This window comes from Diuraphis noxia, unplaced genomic scaffold (assembly GCF_037042655.1).
Source record: "Diuraphis noxia isolate RWA-SAM2 unplaced genomic scaffold, SU_Dnox_SAM2 contig0001, whole genome shotgun sequence".
Taxonomy (NCBI): Eukaryota; Metazoa; Arthropoda; class Insecta; order Hemiptera; family Aphididae; genus Diuraphis; species Diuraphis noxia.
Window position 1 is genome coordinate 103,708,293 of NW_028301711.1, and position 18,252 is coordinate 103,726,544.

At 36.8% G+C, this 18,252-nt stretch overlaps 4 protein-coding genes and 1 non-coding gene across 5 annotated transcripts; 3 read left to right on the plus strand and 2 right to left on the minus strand.

The window, feature by feature from the left end:
- The first annotated feature begins 282 nt into the window (after positions 1 to 282).
- LOC149063033 (uncharacterized) lies at positions 283 to 945 on the plus strand. Its single transcript, XM_089215277.1, has one exon. It carries the CDS (start codon positions 283 to 285, stop codon positions 943 to 945), a length of 663 nt encoding a protein of 220 aa, XP_089071403.1.
- Positions 946 to 2,271: 1,326 nt separating this feature from the next.
- LOC149063034 (uncharacterized) lies at positions 2,272 to 5,798 on the minus strand. Its single transcript, XM_089222300.1, has 9 exons — positions 5,403 to 5,798; positions 4,928 to 5,132; positions 4,610 to 4,860; positions 4,290 to 4,410; positions 3,980 to 4,194; positions 3,634 to 3,843; positions 3,271 to 3,466; positions 2,730 to 3,130; positions 2,272 to 2,397 (listed from the first exon to the last, which is right to left on the minus strand). The coding sequence occupies exons 1-9, from the start codon at positions 5,619 to 5,621 to the stop codon at positions 2,272 to 2,274; spliced, it is 1,944 nt and encodes a 647-aa protein (XP_089078426.1). The 5' UTR covers positions 5,622 to 5,798.
- Positions 5,799 to 8,734: 2,936 nt separating this feature from the next.
- LOC149063035 (U6 spliceosomal RNA) lies at positions 8,735 to 8,835 on the plus strand. The gene has a single exon (XR_016190031.1). It is a non-coding gene; the product is annotated as a U6 spliceosomal RNA (small nuclear RNA).
- A 419-nt stretch (positions 8,836 to 9,254) lies between these two features.
- On the minus strand, positions 9,255 to 10,974 carry LOC149063036 (uncharacterized). The gene is made up of 2 exons (XM_089215493.1): positions 9,447 to 10,974; positions 9,255 to 9,376 (listed from the first exon to the last, which is right to left on the minus strand). The coding sequence occupies exons 1-2, from the start codon at positions 10,972 to 10,974 to the stop codon at positions 9,255 to 9,257; spliced, it is 1,650 nt and encodes a 549-aa protein (XP_089071619.1).
- A 3,074-nt stretch (positions 10,975 to 14,048) lies between these two features.
- LOC149063037 (uncharacterized) lies at positions 14,049 to 14,855 on the plus strand. Its single transcript, XM_089215494.1, has one exon. It carries the CDS (start codon positions 14,049 to 14,051, stop codon positions 14,853 to 14,855), a length of 807 nt encoding a protein of 268 aa, XP_089071620.1.
- The last annotated feature ends 3,397 nt before the right edge of the window (positions 14,856 to 18,252 follow it).

An 18,252-nucleotide genomic window follows, 5' to 3' on the forward strand; every position in this document is an offset into this window, starting at 1 on the left:
CAGAAATAAAGGAACATACAAATGTGAGTCCACTTATGGAAAATAAAAAAGTAAAAAACGACCCACCAATGATAAAATGTTAAATATCAGTAGAAGAAATAATACCTAAGTAAAAATAATAATAATAAATTTAGAATTATAAAACCAAAATATAGATTAAGTAAATAATAACTAGAATATAAGCCATTATTTTATGAAACATAATTATTAAATTTAAAATTTAAAATAACTTATATAGAGAAACTTTATTGTAACAGAAAAAGGTCACACAAGTTCGTGATAATGGACTTTGAGTTTTCAATGGTGAATAGGACAAGTATGGTGTTGATATCAGGAGCGATATCAAACAGTTTGGACAAGTGTAAGGTACGCAAACTTGAAGGGAGACCACTCCTCTTGCCACTTCATGACGAAATACGACCAATGAAAAATCATGAACTACTGTTGGCCAAGAAGGAGATAAAAAGAATATTTAAATGCAAAGAAGTACTGCAAAAAGCTTGCCTAGAACAACTAGACAAAAGTTTAAGATCAACTCTAAACAACCTAAGTCCGTCATTTATTGAAAATTACATCACAAAAGGAGACACAACTAGTGTAGTAGTATTTTGGAACGGAAATTCGGATTTAAACGTCTTAAAAAGATTAGACATAAACAGATTCCCAGTATTAAACATAACGTGTTATGACACTAAATTCAATGGCACTTTTACCATATTATTAGAAAACTTAAATACAAAAAGGACAATCTTCGAGTACGAAATAGGTACATTCAAAAAAACAGGAAGACTATTGAATTTAGAGGAAACACACGGGATGGTTTGTAATAAAAAACATAGATTAACATATGCTCACGATCCGAGAACTGATGTAAAATTGACAAAATGTATTTTTGATTTTATGGTAAGGAAAGTGACATACGATAATCTAATAAGACATTTTTAAAAAAAAAAAAAAAAAATACTACTACAAAAGTTAATAAATATTAATATAAAGTTTAGTTTAGATTAATTTTAAAAAATGAATTTAAATATATATAAAATTTAAATTTTTTTTAATAAGTATAAGTAATTTAGTAAAATCATTAAATATAATGTTTAAATGTCTGCTATAAAAGAGAATATTAGTACAGTCATTACGAATTATGAGAATTCTAACAGAGATCTTATAATCAGAATGGATCTGTGTTTGATTCTTGTAATTTAACTTGGGCATATATCTACACGAAAGAGTAACAGAGACAGTTGAACAATTAGAAGTCTGATTATGAATTTTAAATATTTGAATAATAATAGTTGTGACTTCTAGTGGTTCACATGTTAAAAATACTATATAAAAATACATAAAATAATTATAATCTGAACTACACGATAAAGATAAAATCACAACGGTAATTAAAAATCAAAATAATAACAATCGATTCGAACACCATGTTCGTCTTGAAAAACTTTTTTTTACATATAAGTTTTTGAGTCGCGCATCAAAGATTGAATGGATGATAATCCACTAAAATAAACACTAGTTTATAAATAAAGTAAATAAACAAAATGACAAATATAGATATAAGAAATTTAATAATGAATTTAATAATGATAATGATAAAGAACTCTTTAAGTAAATAACATAGAAATAATAAAGTGGTGAGGGATGATATTAGACATAAGATATTCATATTATATTAATCAATTAATTATAAAAAAAAAAAAAATGTATTATTTAATCACTTTATATTCACATAGAAATAAGAAAATATATGGGAATGATAAATTTTAATGTAATTATATGGGATTATGGGAATTAATCAGGGCTTGAAACCGCTCCCGAGAAAATGGGTTACCGGGTCCAGTAGGACCCGGAAAATTTTTCAAAACCGGTTACCGGTTTTCGGGGTTTTTAGAATTGGTGGTAATTGATTACCGGTTACCAAAATGATCTCCAAAAATGTGGTTACCGGTAATCGGTTTGGAAGCGGTTTTAATTCTACAAGATTACCGGTAACCACTCTGAAACCGGTTTTTTTTTTATAGTCGATTTTATTTTATTCAACATAACAAACCATTTTCGAAACTATTTATGCATGTAAATGTTGTTGTGATGTGACTATGTGAGCGTGTGATTGTAGGTAAGAAGAGGCATAAAACAAAAGAAAATACTACATAATAAATAATTACATAAGTAGTACTTATAATTTATATATTTTTTTTTCTTTAAGATACATAAAAATAGTAAAAACTTAAAAATATAAAATTAATAATAACAATTAAATACATATTAAATTTCCATACCCATCTTATTTGCTCTTATGATCATGATTTCGTTGAGCAAATCAGATGATAATGATGATCTTAGGTCACTACATATAAATTTGAGTCCAGAAAATGTACGTTCTACAATTACCTATAACAGTTCAATAATGAATATTAATTAATATTTAATTATACAGCTAAATGCCTAGGTACTAATAATTACCTACTTAGTACCTACTTTTACATGGTGACATTAAAATGGTTTTTAATCCAGATATTTGTTTTATTTTTTCTAGTAAGATATAAAATTGAAATTAAAATTTACTAACCAATGGTATTAATTGGCTTTATTCAGTAATATTGTGTTATTTATAATTTATTTTTTATTTACTTTTTTGAACAATAAGCACAAATATGATAAGTAAAAAATATAAGAGACACTTTCTATTAATTTATAAATTACTATTACAATTTAAATATTACCTGAGTACTTGGGACAGCTATTAATACTTGAGCTAATTTGAACAATTCAGGTCTCTGTAGTTTATTTTCCATCCAGAATTTTTGAACACACTGATTATGATGAAGTCTTGAAACATTATCAAACTCTTCTATCAATATACGAATTGAGCGACGCCCCACAGAAGTAGTTACTGATTCTATATTACTGCTGTTTTGGGTTTGTAAAAAAATTTCTAAATCATCCATTTCATTATCACTGTTTTCATCCCTTTGCACTAGTGTTTCAACTACATCACATTGACTTGATTGAACATTAGCTTCCACCTCTAAAATTATATCCCAAGTTTTTACCAAATGATCTTTTGCTGTTTTTTTTTGGTCTGCATCCAGTATACATTGAAATCGAGGATCCAAATAAGTCACTAAATGCACATAAGTTGCTTAAATTAATATAGTTAAAACTTTACATTTACATGGCCGTCCATGGGTAAACAATAGCATTTAATACATTTATTCATTTTAGATAAAGTAGTGGTCGCTAGTAATAATTTATAAGGATTACCTGCTGCAAATGTAGGATTAGCAAATAATAATATTTGTCTTTGTTCCATAGAATTCTGTAGCGCTTTAGATAAAATTGAATTCTTTTTTTTTAATTTTGCAATGACATTCCACCAAATGGCAAAAAAATCACTCAATGTTATATCTTCCTTTTGTAATTGGACAAGTCCTATTTTAGCTGGTTTCAACGTATCAGCCTAAAAAAGCATTATTTAAATATTAAAAATAATAAGAAAATAATTAAATAATAATCAATCAAAACGTAATATAATATAACTTATAAGTTTTTATTTAACCTACTCTATTTAAATATTCTATTAAGTTTTAAATTTAGCAATATTTTATTATAAAGAATAATTTGTACCATTTCTTCAATTTTATTCCAATTTGGAATGGATATTAGTAGTTCTGGCATTGTTTCTTGGAATTCAAGACAAAAATCTTTTAGCTCACATAATCTTAAAAGCATATCGTACACTGATGACCAACGAGTTTCTATGTCACGAATAGCAAATTTTTTATTCTGTCTTTTCAGAAGTGTAGCAAAAGTTGGTGTACGTAATTTTTTAACAACCTAGAATATTTCAAGTTAAAATTACCAAAAAAATAGAATATGATTAGTTAAATGGTTGGTTTACATTTAAATTAATATACTGATGAAATAAATATTAAAATAAATTTTAAACTTATTATTAATTAACATTGTTTACCGCTCTAGCGCGTGCTAAGACATTTTGAACACTTGTAGTTTTTAAAGCTTGTTCTATTGCTAAATTCAAACTGTGAGCTGCACATCTAATTTTAGATGTAGTCGGTAAAGAATTTACAGCATTTTCTATATCATTTTCGAATTGTGTTAAATTATTGTCTGTATTTTCTATCTGTAAATTTAACCCTGTATCTGTATCACTTTCTTCTAAAACAAAAAAAGACAAAAAGTAATTAATCATTTTAAAAATTGATAATTAATAAATAAAAAATTTAAAAGTAAATTATAAATTCAAAATTGTTAGGTACCTATTTCTTCTTCAGTACTTATATTTAAGAGATCTGTAATTTTCAGCATGTTCGGAGCGTTATCACTTGTTATTGAAAACAATTGTTTCTTTTTCAGTTTATATTTACTCATGACTTCAAGAATCTTATAAAAATTTAAAATTAACAATAATTAAAAACAATATTTATGCAAACATTAGATACACTATTGCCTATAATTTAAAAATATGATTTATCATAATATACATATTTTATAATATTTAATATTATGTACCTAGGTATCTTAAAATTGGTTTATAGTAAAATATTAAAACTGAAATTTACTATGATAATTGATGGCTTACAGTGTCTTTTAAGTAGGCAGCATTATGACATTCAGTAAGTTCAAATATAGAAAGAGTTTTGATTTGTAAATCCATTGTATTTTCAAGCATGTATTGAACATTTATTCCCAAAAACGATTTATTATGCCGTGTAACACCATCTACTTTTAGTGATACCAGTTTATTATTCATATCTTGAGTGATGGTTGAAATAATATTTGAAGCAGTATCGGAAATATGTTTTTTTATATTATGTTCGTTAATACAATTGGCTAATAATAAATAAATAAAATAAAGTTTGAAATTATTATTGTTTATTGTATAATAATTGATTCCTACCTTGAGATCCGAGACCAACTAATATTGGATCTATAATGTTTCTAAAACCAGAGTCTTTCATCATGGTTAAAGGCCGTCCATTCATGGTCACTAACTCTACACAGGCTGTTAGCAATATTTTTTCAGACATATTTATTGTAATGCACTGTTTTTTCATAAAATTTGTCATCAACATTTGTTTTCCACTGCAGTTTCCAGATTTCCTCTGGAAAATTGTAAATAAAATAAAATCATAAAAATGAATTGGACAAAAACGCAAGTATAAATAAATAATCCCTCTATTATAGAAAAGTGAGCGAAGTGAGCAAGGGGCCGATTAAATAATAATAATATTATAATATTATATAATATAGTTAATACTTAATAGTTATATTAGTTAAGTTTTAAAATAATTTAATATTTTAATATTTAAATTTTAAATTTGATAGTTTATACTATAAATCTTTTTAAAATTCTAATATAGCTAGGTACTTACTTTTTCTGCCGAGTTTTGAATACTGGTATCCAATGTATTATTATTAGATTTAGCATTTTGGAGTTCAACGTATTGAGTTTTATGATATGCGAAAATGTGTTTTTCGAGATTCGATCCATGTTTTCCTTTAAGGCTCGCTGTGCAGTTTTCAACATCACATTTGGCAATATTTGTTAATTTGTCATATTTAAAAAACATTTCTAAGACAGGATTTTTCATCTTGAAAGCGCACAATTTACTAATAAAGGTAAGTTTTAAATAAACAGTCACACTTGCCAAGAATAAACTTACTGTTAACTGATAAATATTAAGTAGGAACTGGGAGTCACGATTTAAACAAGATTAAAATCTATTTTATCATAGATAGTGTGGCGTACTGGCGAACCTCCACAATATTGTGACAATTTTGTTATTAAAATTACTATTATCAGTATTATCAGTTATTACTTATTAGTTATTAGTGTTATTACATTGCAATGGAATAGTTGACGGGCGAATACGCACAGTAATAGGAAATTAGTAATTTACCCAGTTTAATGCGTTATTATTACGAAGTAAGAATAAATATGTCAACAGTCGATGATTATTAACTCATAAGTTATAACATACATAATATAATATAGCTGGTAGTATATCGTACATAAGTTATAATTAAATATAATTTATAAATGTATAATATTACATATATGTATCAGCCTGCATTTCGATGATGATTCTACCAGCGGTCTCAGCCAAGAACAATGTGTATACTGAGAATCTACCCGCATTGTTTGTGCGCCGATACTATTTCGCGTTCGAACACGCAATGGTTATTTTTGTTTTGGTGTTTTTACATTTTTATATTTACTTCGTGGTTATATTTAAAAAAAAATTATTTTAACGTTAATTGATTTTGACTTTTGAGATTTACGGTTTTGATTAATTAACCGGTTCTAAAAATATACGGTTACCGTTATAGATTTCCCTCTTTATCGAATAACGTGATAACCGGTAATTGATAACCACTTCTCAAAATTGAAACACGAGAACCGGGAAGCGGATACCAGTCCAAAAAGTAGTCATGGTAACCGGTTACCGGGAAAAATCGGTTACCGGTTTCAAGCCCTGGAATTAATATTATATAAAAGGGTGAGTAACACTTAATATAAAAACTAACACTAACCAAATATACTAACATATTAAAGGAAATATATATATATGGAATACTAACTATATATTTTAATGTAATAACTAAATCATAGACTTATTGTAATACGAAAATATATATTTTATTGTACTAATAAAAATACTATTGTAATCAAAAAACATGAAATGTAATAATATATAATTGTAAATGCTTTATGCATATGTAATATTGAATGTAAAACATAAAATATGAAATTAATGAAAATTGTATTGTAAACAAGTTGTTTGAACTTGTGAAAATATTAATGTAAAATAACTATATTGTGCACAGATTGATTGATTTCTGTCTTTAAAAACATAAATCAATTTTTTAGAGGGGAGGTGCTATGGACTAGCGTCCCGCATTGTCTAGTTCACGGTCAACTAGGTACCAGCCGAACCAAGATAGGGTAGGGTGCGACCAACTTTGTAATTATAAGAGAGAAAGCATTTCGTGGAAATCATTAACGTTAGGGCAACACGAAATCATGTGGTTAGACGACTATGAAAGATCGTTGATAGGTGTGCACAGGATGTGGGGTTATGCATCATTACAAAAGTTACAAGAAACAATGTCATAAAGTAATATTATAATGTATATTTTTTCATAATAATAATGATAATAATAATATAAATTATCGAAGTCTGTAGCCGCATGGGATACGCATTTAGCTCGTACGTGGGCGAGTGGCATTTCCGTCAATCTAGATAACTTTACCACATCCGTGAGAACAGCGACAAGAGCGAGTAGACTATGGGGAGTAGAGGGTAGCACTATATAAGAGACCCCGAAACGGCCTGTATTCAGACGCGACTTGACCAGACTAGCCAGAGCACCTTCACGCCAGTCTGTTGTTTAATTTAATTCATTGGACTTAGAAAATTTCTTATAAACAATATTCTGAACTTAGAAAATATTCGAATCAAACCGAATTTATTCTATCATTCAGAATACTTAACTTACATACAGCTTTCTTGTTATAAATAAATATATGTTTTATCACAATAAATAACCAATTAATCTAATTAAGAAGAATTCTACGTTGTGTAATTAACTCAAGAGTCACCTTCCAAACATCATCCTTGACTACTGATACCTGTAGGCGACGTGATCACTACATCTGGCGCAGTCGAGTACGGAACCCTAAGAAGAACATAAAAAAAAATTCAAGAGGAGAAAAAGCAGAATTTTTCGCAAAAAATAAATTTTTTCGAAAATTTTGAAAAATTCCACAACTTCGAGTCAAGAATTTCACGGAGGCAGTTCGACAGAATCACCGTTGGGGAACTGATCACTTTCCAACAACTCCGAGGGTCAAAAGAATCTACGTAGAGGTCAACAGTCGATAGCGCAGGAAAATCAGCTTCAGTCAAGATGAACCAAAATACGAAGACGACAGTATTGTGAGTTATAATTTTTGTGTAGTATTTAAGAGAATGTTTTTGTAAGCTTTGTGGGGTCGCGTCTCCTTTAGATTTTTTAGGATCTATCGTATAAAACACTTTTGGTGTGTGCACCTACACCACCATTAGAACATTAAATTCATAAATATATACGTTTAATGAATATTATAATATAATAAAATAAACAGGCAAAAAAAAAAAAAAAAAAACCTAGGTAAAATAAAATGAAAAGATAACGTTATAACGAGAAATAATTTAATGAGAAATAATTGAGTATTGATAAATGAAAATAAGTGAATTGATAATTTTGAAGAATATTAAAAGATATATATATATATAAATAATTGAGATTTTTAGTAAGGCAAGAAATAAGACCTTAGATTATAAAGTAATTGGGATATTGATAATTGTGATTTTTTGAGAAGGCAAGAGGTAAGACCTTATGATATATAGTAATTGAAATAAATAATAGTGATTTTTTTGGAAGGCAAGATGTAAGACCTTATATGTTGATAATTGAGAATTAATTTGGAATTTCAGAAAAGGCGAGAAAATAAGTCCTTAGTTTTATGAATAAATATTGAGAATAATTATGAGATTTTGTTGAAAAAGATATATATAATGTGTGCGCGCACAGTTTATTGAGAATAGATATTGAATATATAGTAAAAAGGAAATTATAGAAAAATGATGAATAAATGATAAATGATATATGATAAATGATAAATGATAAATGGTAAATGAATAATTGAAGTATAGAGAAAATACTTGCTTCGGCAGTACATATACTAAAATTGGAACGATACAGAGAAGATTAGCATGGCCCCTGCGCAAGTCCTACCTCTAAGTATTCTTGCATAAACTTTATATATTCTGTGCGTAAGTACGGATCCTTTTGTATTCGTCTTTCCACACTCATAAAGCGTGATGTCGCCATTGTTACACTGTCTCCTAATTTGTCAGCATTTGCTTTGATTGGTAATCGAAGAACGAATCGGCCATCATCATTGCGGATTGCAGTTTTTTGGAAATGTAAGACAACTTCCTTTTCTTCTAAGATCCTGAGATTTGGTTTCGACAGTCGCCCATAAACCGTATCGTCCTCTAAGTGTAGAGCCTTCCAATCAGTTTCAAGAGAAGCACCAACGGAATTAATACCAACTAAGCATGTGGAATGCAGTTCACCTGTAACAATCCAGCCAAACTGACTGTCATGTAACCATAATGCTTCCAAATTTAGAGATCTTCGTTCCATTCTTAAGATGTCAAAGAAAATGCCACCACCTATAAGTAAATCAACTGGTCTTCTTTTATAGAACAATGGATCAGCGAGCCTTGGGTATAGGTCTTCCGGAATTGTCCATCCTCCTTCAGGTATGGGACAGGCAGATAAGTCAGAAACGATACTTGGTAGTACATAGCAAGTTAAGTCGACATTATAATCACTCGTTCTGGACTGAATCGTTAAGTCAATACAAGCTGCTGCTAGCACTTGATTAGCACCTATCCCACATATTGGAAGGGAACTTTTTCTTCCTGGTAATTGAAGTAGAGTTGTTAAATTCTTGGAGATGAAGTTTATCTGAGATCCGCTGTCAAGTACAGCCCTACATTCATGTAGCCTGCCACACTTGTCTCGTACATGAACAATAGCGGTCGCGAGAAAAACATGACCAGGTTGGGCTGCTGAGATGCGCGTAGCAGATGCGGATGTACTTGGTAATACTTGAGGAGCAGCCTCTTCCTGTCTACTAGGTTGAGTAGGAACATGATTGTCACTGTTCTGCTTTCTCCCCCTTTCAAGGTGTAGCAATGTGTTGTGTTTTCCCTTGCACTCGCGACAAGAATACAGCGATTTACACATATTAGATGTGTGTCTTGATGAAAGACAATTGAAACAGCGTCCTGCATTTCGGACAAACGTAAGTCTATCGGTTACTGACAGGTCCTTGAACTTATCGCAATAGAATAATCTGTGCATGCCGGGGCAACAAGGGCAAACTTCAGTCTCACTAGCAACAAACAGTGCCTTTTTCCCGGGTTGTGAAATATTTTTACTTGAAGCAGTAGCTGATGATCTCACCGGTTTGTTCTGAAGTGCATCCGAACCTTCTAGAGCTGTGCATCGACTTGCCAGGAATTTTTCTAATTCAGAGAACCTCGGTAAATCTGTGTTTCTCTGGTGCAATAGCCATCCCTGAGCAGAACTCTTGTCTAATCTAGAAGTAACGATTGTTATAAGCCACGCATCCCAGTGCTCAACGGGTTGATCCAATGCTCTGAGAGCTGCCACATGTGTTGTTACACAAGCAAATAAGTTCTGCAATGAGCTAGCTGGTGAATCGTCCATGTATGGACAGTTAAGAATAGAACGTACATGAGACTGAATCACCAGACTGCGGTTATCGTATCTCTGTTTTAGTAACTGAATCACTACCTCGTAGTTCCCGTCACATACTGGTGTCGAACGTACTAGATCAAGAGCAGGGCCATCTAAGCAGGAGCGCAGATAATAGAATTTTTGTGCGGCAGAGTATCCTTCATCTCGGTGTACCATAGCTTGAAAAATATCGAAAAACGATGACCAATCTTGTATATTTCCATTGAACCTTGGTAACGGAACTGGAGCGAGTTGCGTTCGGGTAGCGAGCGAGTTGTTTCCGAAGGACACATTATGTCCCGTAGTACTAGGTGCCTTTTCGTGATTTATTATCTCCTGTATTTGTGACCTGATTGCAAAATACTCACGTTCAAATATATCACGTTCAGCTTCAGATCCTTCCTGGTCATCAATTGCAATTAACTCGATTTGGCACTGAATTTCATCAAACTTACGATTGATTTGAGGAAGTTCTTCTTGTCTAAATTCGAGTAAAGAAACAGCTTGAACGGTAGGATCAAATTTATTTACGAAAGTATTAACACGAGTAAGTGCAGCTTTGATAGTTCCTCGTTTCCGCCTTAATTCAGATAACGATCTTTTTGTATCTTCTTCCAACGTCATACTGAAGCGTAGATGAAGGATAGACAAATGAGAAAAAAGTACTCCAGAGTAGTACCTATATTTATAGTTATATTATTTGAAACGTAATAGGCTATAATACTATTTAAGATGTCATAAACATAAATGCATATGTATACCTTTATGTACTAGGAAAAAATGAAAATTCAATTTTAAATAATAAATTGAGAACTGGTAGAATATTGATCTATAATTGATTCTAAATTTATTGATTGACGTTCCTAAATTAAGCACAATTATAGATCACGTCGAGGTCACCATATGTACGGGCCGGGAACGACACAATAATAGGCCGTGACGCCCGGTCACCAAATACTTCGCGCGCTACACTCACACACCGATCGACCTGTGTATGTGTGTATACGTGTATAGCAGTTCAATAGAGGTGGACGGGATCGCCGAGCAAGACTATTGAACGCTAGTGTGTGGTGGGTGTGTAGGTGTGTATATATGTGGTGTGTGGACTTAAAACTAAAATAAAAGGTAACACGGTTTTTGGTAACTAAGTTGCTGTAATATACAAATAATTTAAAATACACAAAATAATATAAAAATCACAGCAACAAAAAAGGTATAAAAAGATATAATAATATGGCCCTCTTGGCCCAACAGGTAAAAATGTAATAAATATAGGGTGCTGCTATGCGAGCCCTTATATGGAAACAAAATAATAATATGGGCCGCTATTAGAGCGGTATGCAAAATAATAATATAGAGCCGCTATTAGAGCGGTATACAAAATAATAATATAGGCCGCTATTAGAGCGGTATGCAAAATAATAATATAGAGCCGCTATTAGAGCGGTATACAAAATAATAATATAGAGCCGCTATTAGAGTGGTATACAAAATAATAATATAGAGCCGCTATTAGAGCGGTATACAAAATAATAATATATAAAGAAAAACTCACATAGTTGGCGGTGCTCGGCTGGCCAGCTGCTACCTATGCCTGGAATAAACAATAATTGACACACACACTATAATATAATAAAAAGAGTGGCAATTAGTGCACACAAATAAAATACAAATTTTTGGCTATTTGAGCCGTAACAATAATATATATATAATAAATTTGGCGCTTAGCGCCCGCACAACTAATACGCAAAAATAATGATTTCTGCACGCACACAACAATACGTGCTTCGTGTTGCACACCGGAATAGACTCACGGCCGGGCGGCCGTATTAAATGATAATCAGCAGCCGATCCGGCGGCGCGCGATAGCGCTCTTATCTGCATGTTATATAATAATTCACAATACAATTAACAAAAATAAACCAATACAAAAATAACAATTATAATATGTGACTGTGTTTGTGTGTGTGTGTGTCGATCGGTGTGGCGGCGTGAACAAATGATAATAATAATATAAATTATCGAAGTCTGTAGCCGCATGGGATACGCATTTAGCTCGTACGTGGGCGAGTGGCATTTCCGTCAATCTAGATAACTTTACCACATCCGTGAGAACAGCGACAAGAGCGAGTAGACTATGGGGAGTAGAGGGTAGCACTATATAAGAGACCCCGAAACGGCCTGTATTCAGACGCGACTTGACCAGACTAGCCAGAGCACCTTCACGCCAGTCTGTTGTTTAATTTAATTCATTGGACTTAGAAAATTTCTTATAAACAATATTCTGAACTTAGAAAATATTCGAATCAAACCGAATTTATTCTATCATTCAGAATACTTAACTTACATACAGCTTTCATGTTATAAATAAATATATGTTTTATCACAATAAATAACCAATTAATCTAATTAAGAAGAATTCTACGTTGTGTAATTAACTCAAGAGTCACCTTCCAAACATCATCCTTGACTACTGATACCTGTAGACGACGTGATCACTACACTGTTGCGACAACGACCAGAGATCAACAACCTCTTTGGATGGCTAGAACAATTTGCCCATACCGAACGTACTAAAAAACTGACCGTTGCAGGGTCAGAGGGTATTATTGATAAAACTAAGGCACTTAGAAACATCTTCCAGGACCTCTGCCTGGAGATTAGTAAGCTTAGCGGAAAGGCTCAGCTTACACAAGAGCAGCTAAGACTAATGATGAACACCTATAGTGATTCGCTATTAGAGAAATTGCTAGACTACAAGCCGAAAACGGCGAATTAAGAGCCGAGATTCAGGCCAGAGAACGGGCCGACGAGTTGGCTGAGAGGCAGACAGTCACCGTCAAACCCAGACCTGCTCTTACAACTCAAGCTAAGGTCACGTCAATGTCCTACGCCGAAAAAGCAAGGTCTGACCCGAAACCAGGTCAACCCATTAAGGTTCCGAAGAGTATGCCGAAGGAAAATAATATTAAAAGGACCCTCACTAAGTGTCGGGAGGCTAAGACAAACTCGAGGCTCTCCTTTGAAGTTCCCGATAATGTCTCCATGGCAGCGGCAAAAGCCGAATTATGGCAAATAGTTAAGGGTAAAATGAGAAACCCCAGAGCCAGAACTGTGATCAATGGCAAGAACATCATAATAATACCCGACGATGTAAACACGTTGGAGGTGGTAAGCAATCTACCCAATGTAAAAATCACAGGGTCCAAACAGCCGAGAATAATCATTTACGATGTCAATTCTCAGTTGAACGAAGATGAGATAGTCACCGGGCTATCCGATCAAAACCCAGAGTTAGGACTTACAAAGTTGGAAACAGACAAGATAACTGTAAAAAACAAACTCGGTCCAAGGGACAGTACGACCACTCACTGGGTACTAGAAGTCCCTGCGAGTGTGATTCCCAGGCTGGAAGGCAAGCTGGTTTTCTTAGGGCTAACCAGATGCAAAATCAAAGTACATCAGAGCGTACCACAGTGCTTCCACTGTCAAGGGTATAGGCACACCGCCATTAAATGTACGCAAGAGTTACCTAGGTGTAGACACTGTGCAGGAATGCACGACAGTAGGCAATGTAAAGAGCCCCAAAAGGCGGTCTGCACAAATTGTAAAGGCGACCACAAGGCGTCCAGCGCAACATGCGCGCACAGAATAAGAGCTATTAAAAGTCTCCTAAGGCGGACGGACTTCAGCTCCATATGAATCACGTAAAAATACTACAAATCAATCTGAATGGCCAGCTGATTGCTTCGGAGCAACTACGCGATCGATCCATCAGAGAGAAAATCGATATTATCTTAGTACAAGAGCCGCCCACAAATGAGAATGGTCTGGTCACCAACTTTGAAACATGCCTGCAGGTGTCCAATCTAGATAACCCTGGCGCAACGATTATTGTAACTAGCGATAGAATAAGATGTATTAAGATCTCGCAGCACACGTCTCAGTATGTGGCTGTGGCCAAAATAAGTCTAAATGGCAGAGAAGAATCCAGTGTGGTCCTGGTCTCTGCGTACTTTAAGTACAACAGACCCACCACGGACTTTACTGAAATCATACGAACCATCGCCCAAAAGCACAGGTCTCTGCTGGTATGCGCGGACTGTAATGGGCACTCCCAACGTTGGCATAACCAAGACACAAATGCCAGGGGCAGGATCACTGAGGAAATGATTGATGATTTAATACTACATATTCACATTGTTCCCACCAGCACTCCCACGTATGAACGGGCACAAATGGGTTCGTCGAACATAGATCTGACACTAACCACAGCCAATCTGAGATGGAGCATCTATAACTGGACTGTCGCAAATGATACAGACAGCGATCACAACACAATAAGTTTTGATTTAGGCATAAACACGAAATACCCAAAGAAAAGCCAATTACAACCTTCAACGTTAGGAAGGCGAATTGGTTTAAATTCCAAAAAGAAATTATACGGCTTAACCAACTCACTGACGCTGAGGAAGCTGACGTACACACGAGAGCCACTACACTAACGAGTATCATAAAGACGGCCGCGCTTAAATCCATACCATTAAAGAAACGAAAGAGGAACCAGATTACGCTCCCCCCCCTGGTGGACCGCTGACTTGAGCAACTCCAAGAGAGCGCTAAACTCAGCCAGACGCACCAAAAACCCAGATTACGCAGCTCTTCGCAACAGACACCTGCACCTCATAAGGTCAGCGAAAATGAACGCATGGAGGGATTTTAGTGAGAGCATGAACTTTAAAACCTGGGGAAAAGCCTTTACTTGGGCAAAGAAAGGTTCAAGTACGTACAGAGGGCCATCCACCCTCAAAAATAAAGATGGACGTTATACGACAAACACAGAGGAAACAATAAATACCCTGCTTGACGCATTCTTACCTGACGAGGACATACCATCCGAACTGATCAGGGCACTTTATGACGGCCGCCCCCTGACGAATGCCACGAATGATGAGATAAAGATATCCATCTGGAAACTCAAGCCAAATAGAGCCCCGGGCAAAGACGGTATCACGGGAGGAATGCTCCGCAAGGCTTGGCCTACACTGGCACAAAGGATCACTGATTTATTCAACCAATGTCTCCAGACAGAAACTTTCCCTACTCCATGGAAAGAAGCGAGATTAATAATAATACCAAAACCTGTTAAGAAAGATAGAACGTGCACCGGAGCGTACAGACCCATAAGCCTAGTACCCACGTTAGGGAAAGCACTAGAATCAGCAATTATCAAACGACTCGAGAATGAGACCAATGTCGATACCATTGGAGAGCAGCACGGGTATGTCAGTACAAGGTCCACAGTGACGGCGATTAAAGCCACGTACGATTGGGTTGACTGCTGCCCAAAAAGACACATAACAGGAGCCTTCCTCGATATAACAGGTGCCTTTGACCATGTCCGCTGGGTCCCCCTCCTGGACACGGCCAAGACCCTAGGTGCATCCAGTAAGGTCACAAATATACTAATAAGCTACCTCAAAGAACGTACAGCAAGTTTGGAGATAGATGGAACAACTCGACATAAAGTAATGACGAGAGGATGCCCACAAGGCTCTAGACTTGGTCCCACGTTATGGAAACTCGCTATGGTTGGTGCTTTTTGCGAAGACCCGGCAACATCAAAGACAGTTGCATATGCGGATGACATCGTCGTGATGACCGGAGGGGCCCGCATCCCGACAATAACTAAGCGACTTGAGCGAAACTTAGACTCACTCATCGAATGGTCGGGGAGGTACGGGCTAACCTTCTCAAGGACGAAATGCGAGGCCATGACATTAAAAGGTGGTAAAAAGACCCCATACACCATAGGCTTTGGATCAGACCCGGACAACGGGAAAATTGAAGGAAAAGACGCGGTAAGATACCTAGGAGTGACAATTGATCCCAGAAGATCCTTCTGGGATCACATTGTGTCATTGAGCGGCAAATCGACGGGCATGTTTCAACGCCTGAGACAAATGACGTCAGCTAACTGGGGCGTAAGTCAGACGACCTCAGCAATAATCTATAAGGCAGTCTTCCTACCGCGCATTACTTACGCGGCGGAAATATGGATCAAAGCACTCGAACTAAAGAAGTCAATTATATTGCTGGAAAAAATCCAGAAAGAAGCGCTGAAGGCAGTGACCAGTGCGTACAATACCACGTCAACGGCAGCACTACAGGTGATCGCTGGCCTACTGCCGCTTGATCTAGAAATAAAGAAATACCATGCAAAAATGAACATGAGATGCGGTAAGATCACTCCCGTTGAGTACGAGAACAAGATAAACGAGCTCCTCGACACATGACAAGATAGATGGAATCCGACACAGGGCAATCCAAAAACCGGAGATTGGACCAGGAAATTGATACCGGACGTAAAAACAAGATATGGTCTTCCAATGGGTATGAACCATTACCTAAGTCAAATGCTAACGGGACACGGGGACTTCTACGGAAAGCTCCACTCATTTAAATTGGTTCCGAGCTCAAATTGCAGATGCGGCAATGGTAGTGAGACCGTACAGCACGTCCTACTAGCGTGCCCAAGAACAATTGCACAAAGAACTGAACTAAGAAGAATAGTTGAGGAAGGAGGCGAAGCATGGCCGCCATATAATGGAACCATTATAAAAACGAAAAGAATTTTTGACGCATTCAATAAATTTGCACACGACAGCTTAAAGTCAAGAACGGATAGGTAAGACCTTGTAATGGGTCAGGACGCAGCCACACCAGGCGGTGTAAGTGCACAGACTCGGGGTGACCCGGGTGAGCACGCAAGGTGAAAGTGGCACAAGCGGCGGGTCACGCTCGAGCGCGTCCTGACCCGAAGCGTGCTCACGCGTCAGCGACGTGTAGAATGGACCTGTGGCTGGGGCCGAGGCCAGAATACCGCCACAGTATTCCCTGCTTGTCGTAAAAGGCGACTAAAAGGGACTGGCCAGCCGGGGCCGACGCCTGGGGCGTGGACGCACCTAAACCTCCGGGGAATAGGGCGTTGCAGAGGTTCTGACCGTGACCTCAAGATGAGCTGGTCGCTCTCCTCGGAGAGGCCTCTGGGAGGCGGACACACTGAAACCTTCGGGGACTAGGGTGTTGAGAGGTTCTGACCGCGACCTCATGAAGAGCGGGTCGCTCTCCTCGGAGAGGCCTCTGGGAGGCGGAAATACCGAAACCTTCGGGGACTAGGGTGTTGAGAGGTTCTGACCGTGACCTCATGAAGAGCGGGTCGCTCTCTTCGGAGAGGCCTCAGGGAGGCGTAGACAAACACCAAGGCTACCGAGCCTCTAACTCGGGGGTCGCGGCCACCGCGTCGGCAGTGAGCGCTGCCCGGAGAGGGCCCACCGTGAGCCCGCGGTACACGGCCCAAATCTCGGGAGGACCACAGCTGAGGCATAGCGCCGACGAAGCTCGGCCCGCACATCTCACCATTGATGTGCTTGCCTAACGGGAGCGAGAATGGTACTTCGGGATGTGGGGGAGCCCCGCGGCGTTGAGCGATTGACGCCGTGCCCTCACACGGCGGTCGCGCAGCGGCTACGGTCGTTGCGTGGTCGACGGCGGTTTGGTTTCGGAGTGGCTGTAGCAGAAGCTACCATGTGGTTACAAGACCGACGCTTGGTCTAGGGGAAGGCTGCCGAGTGAGCATTCTCCTTAGCGCCCACCCAGCTTACCGGTGGAGCTATATGCACCGGAGGTTGCCGGTGACCAAATACGGGAAGCGATGAGGATAGCTCGCGATCCGACCAGGGTGGCGAAGGGCACGTGTACGCCTCAGCCAAACGGTACGGGCGCACTCTCTCCCGACTTCGGTGGGAACGGGTTTGCGCCCGGTGCTCGTGGTCCGTAGATGACGCGCGGCCGACGTGCGGATGGCTTCGCCGACGTGCGCCGACCGTGAACCTCCGTGGC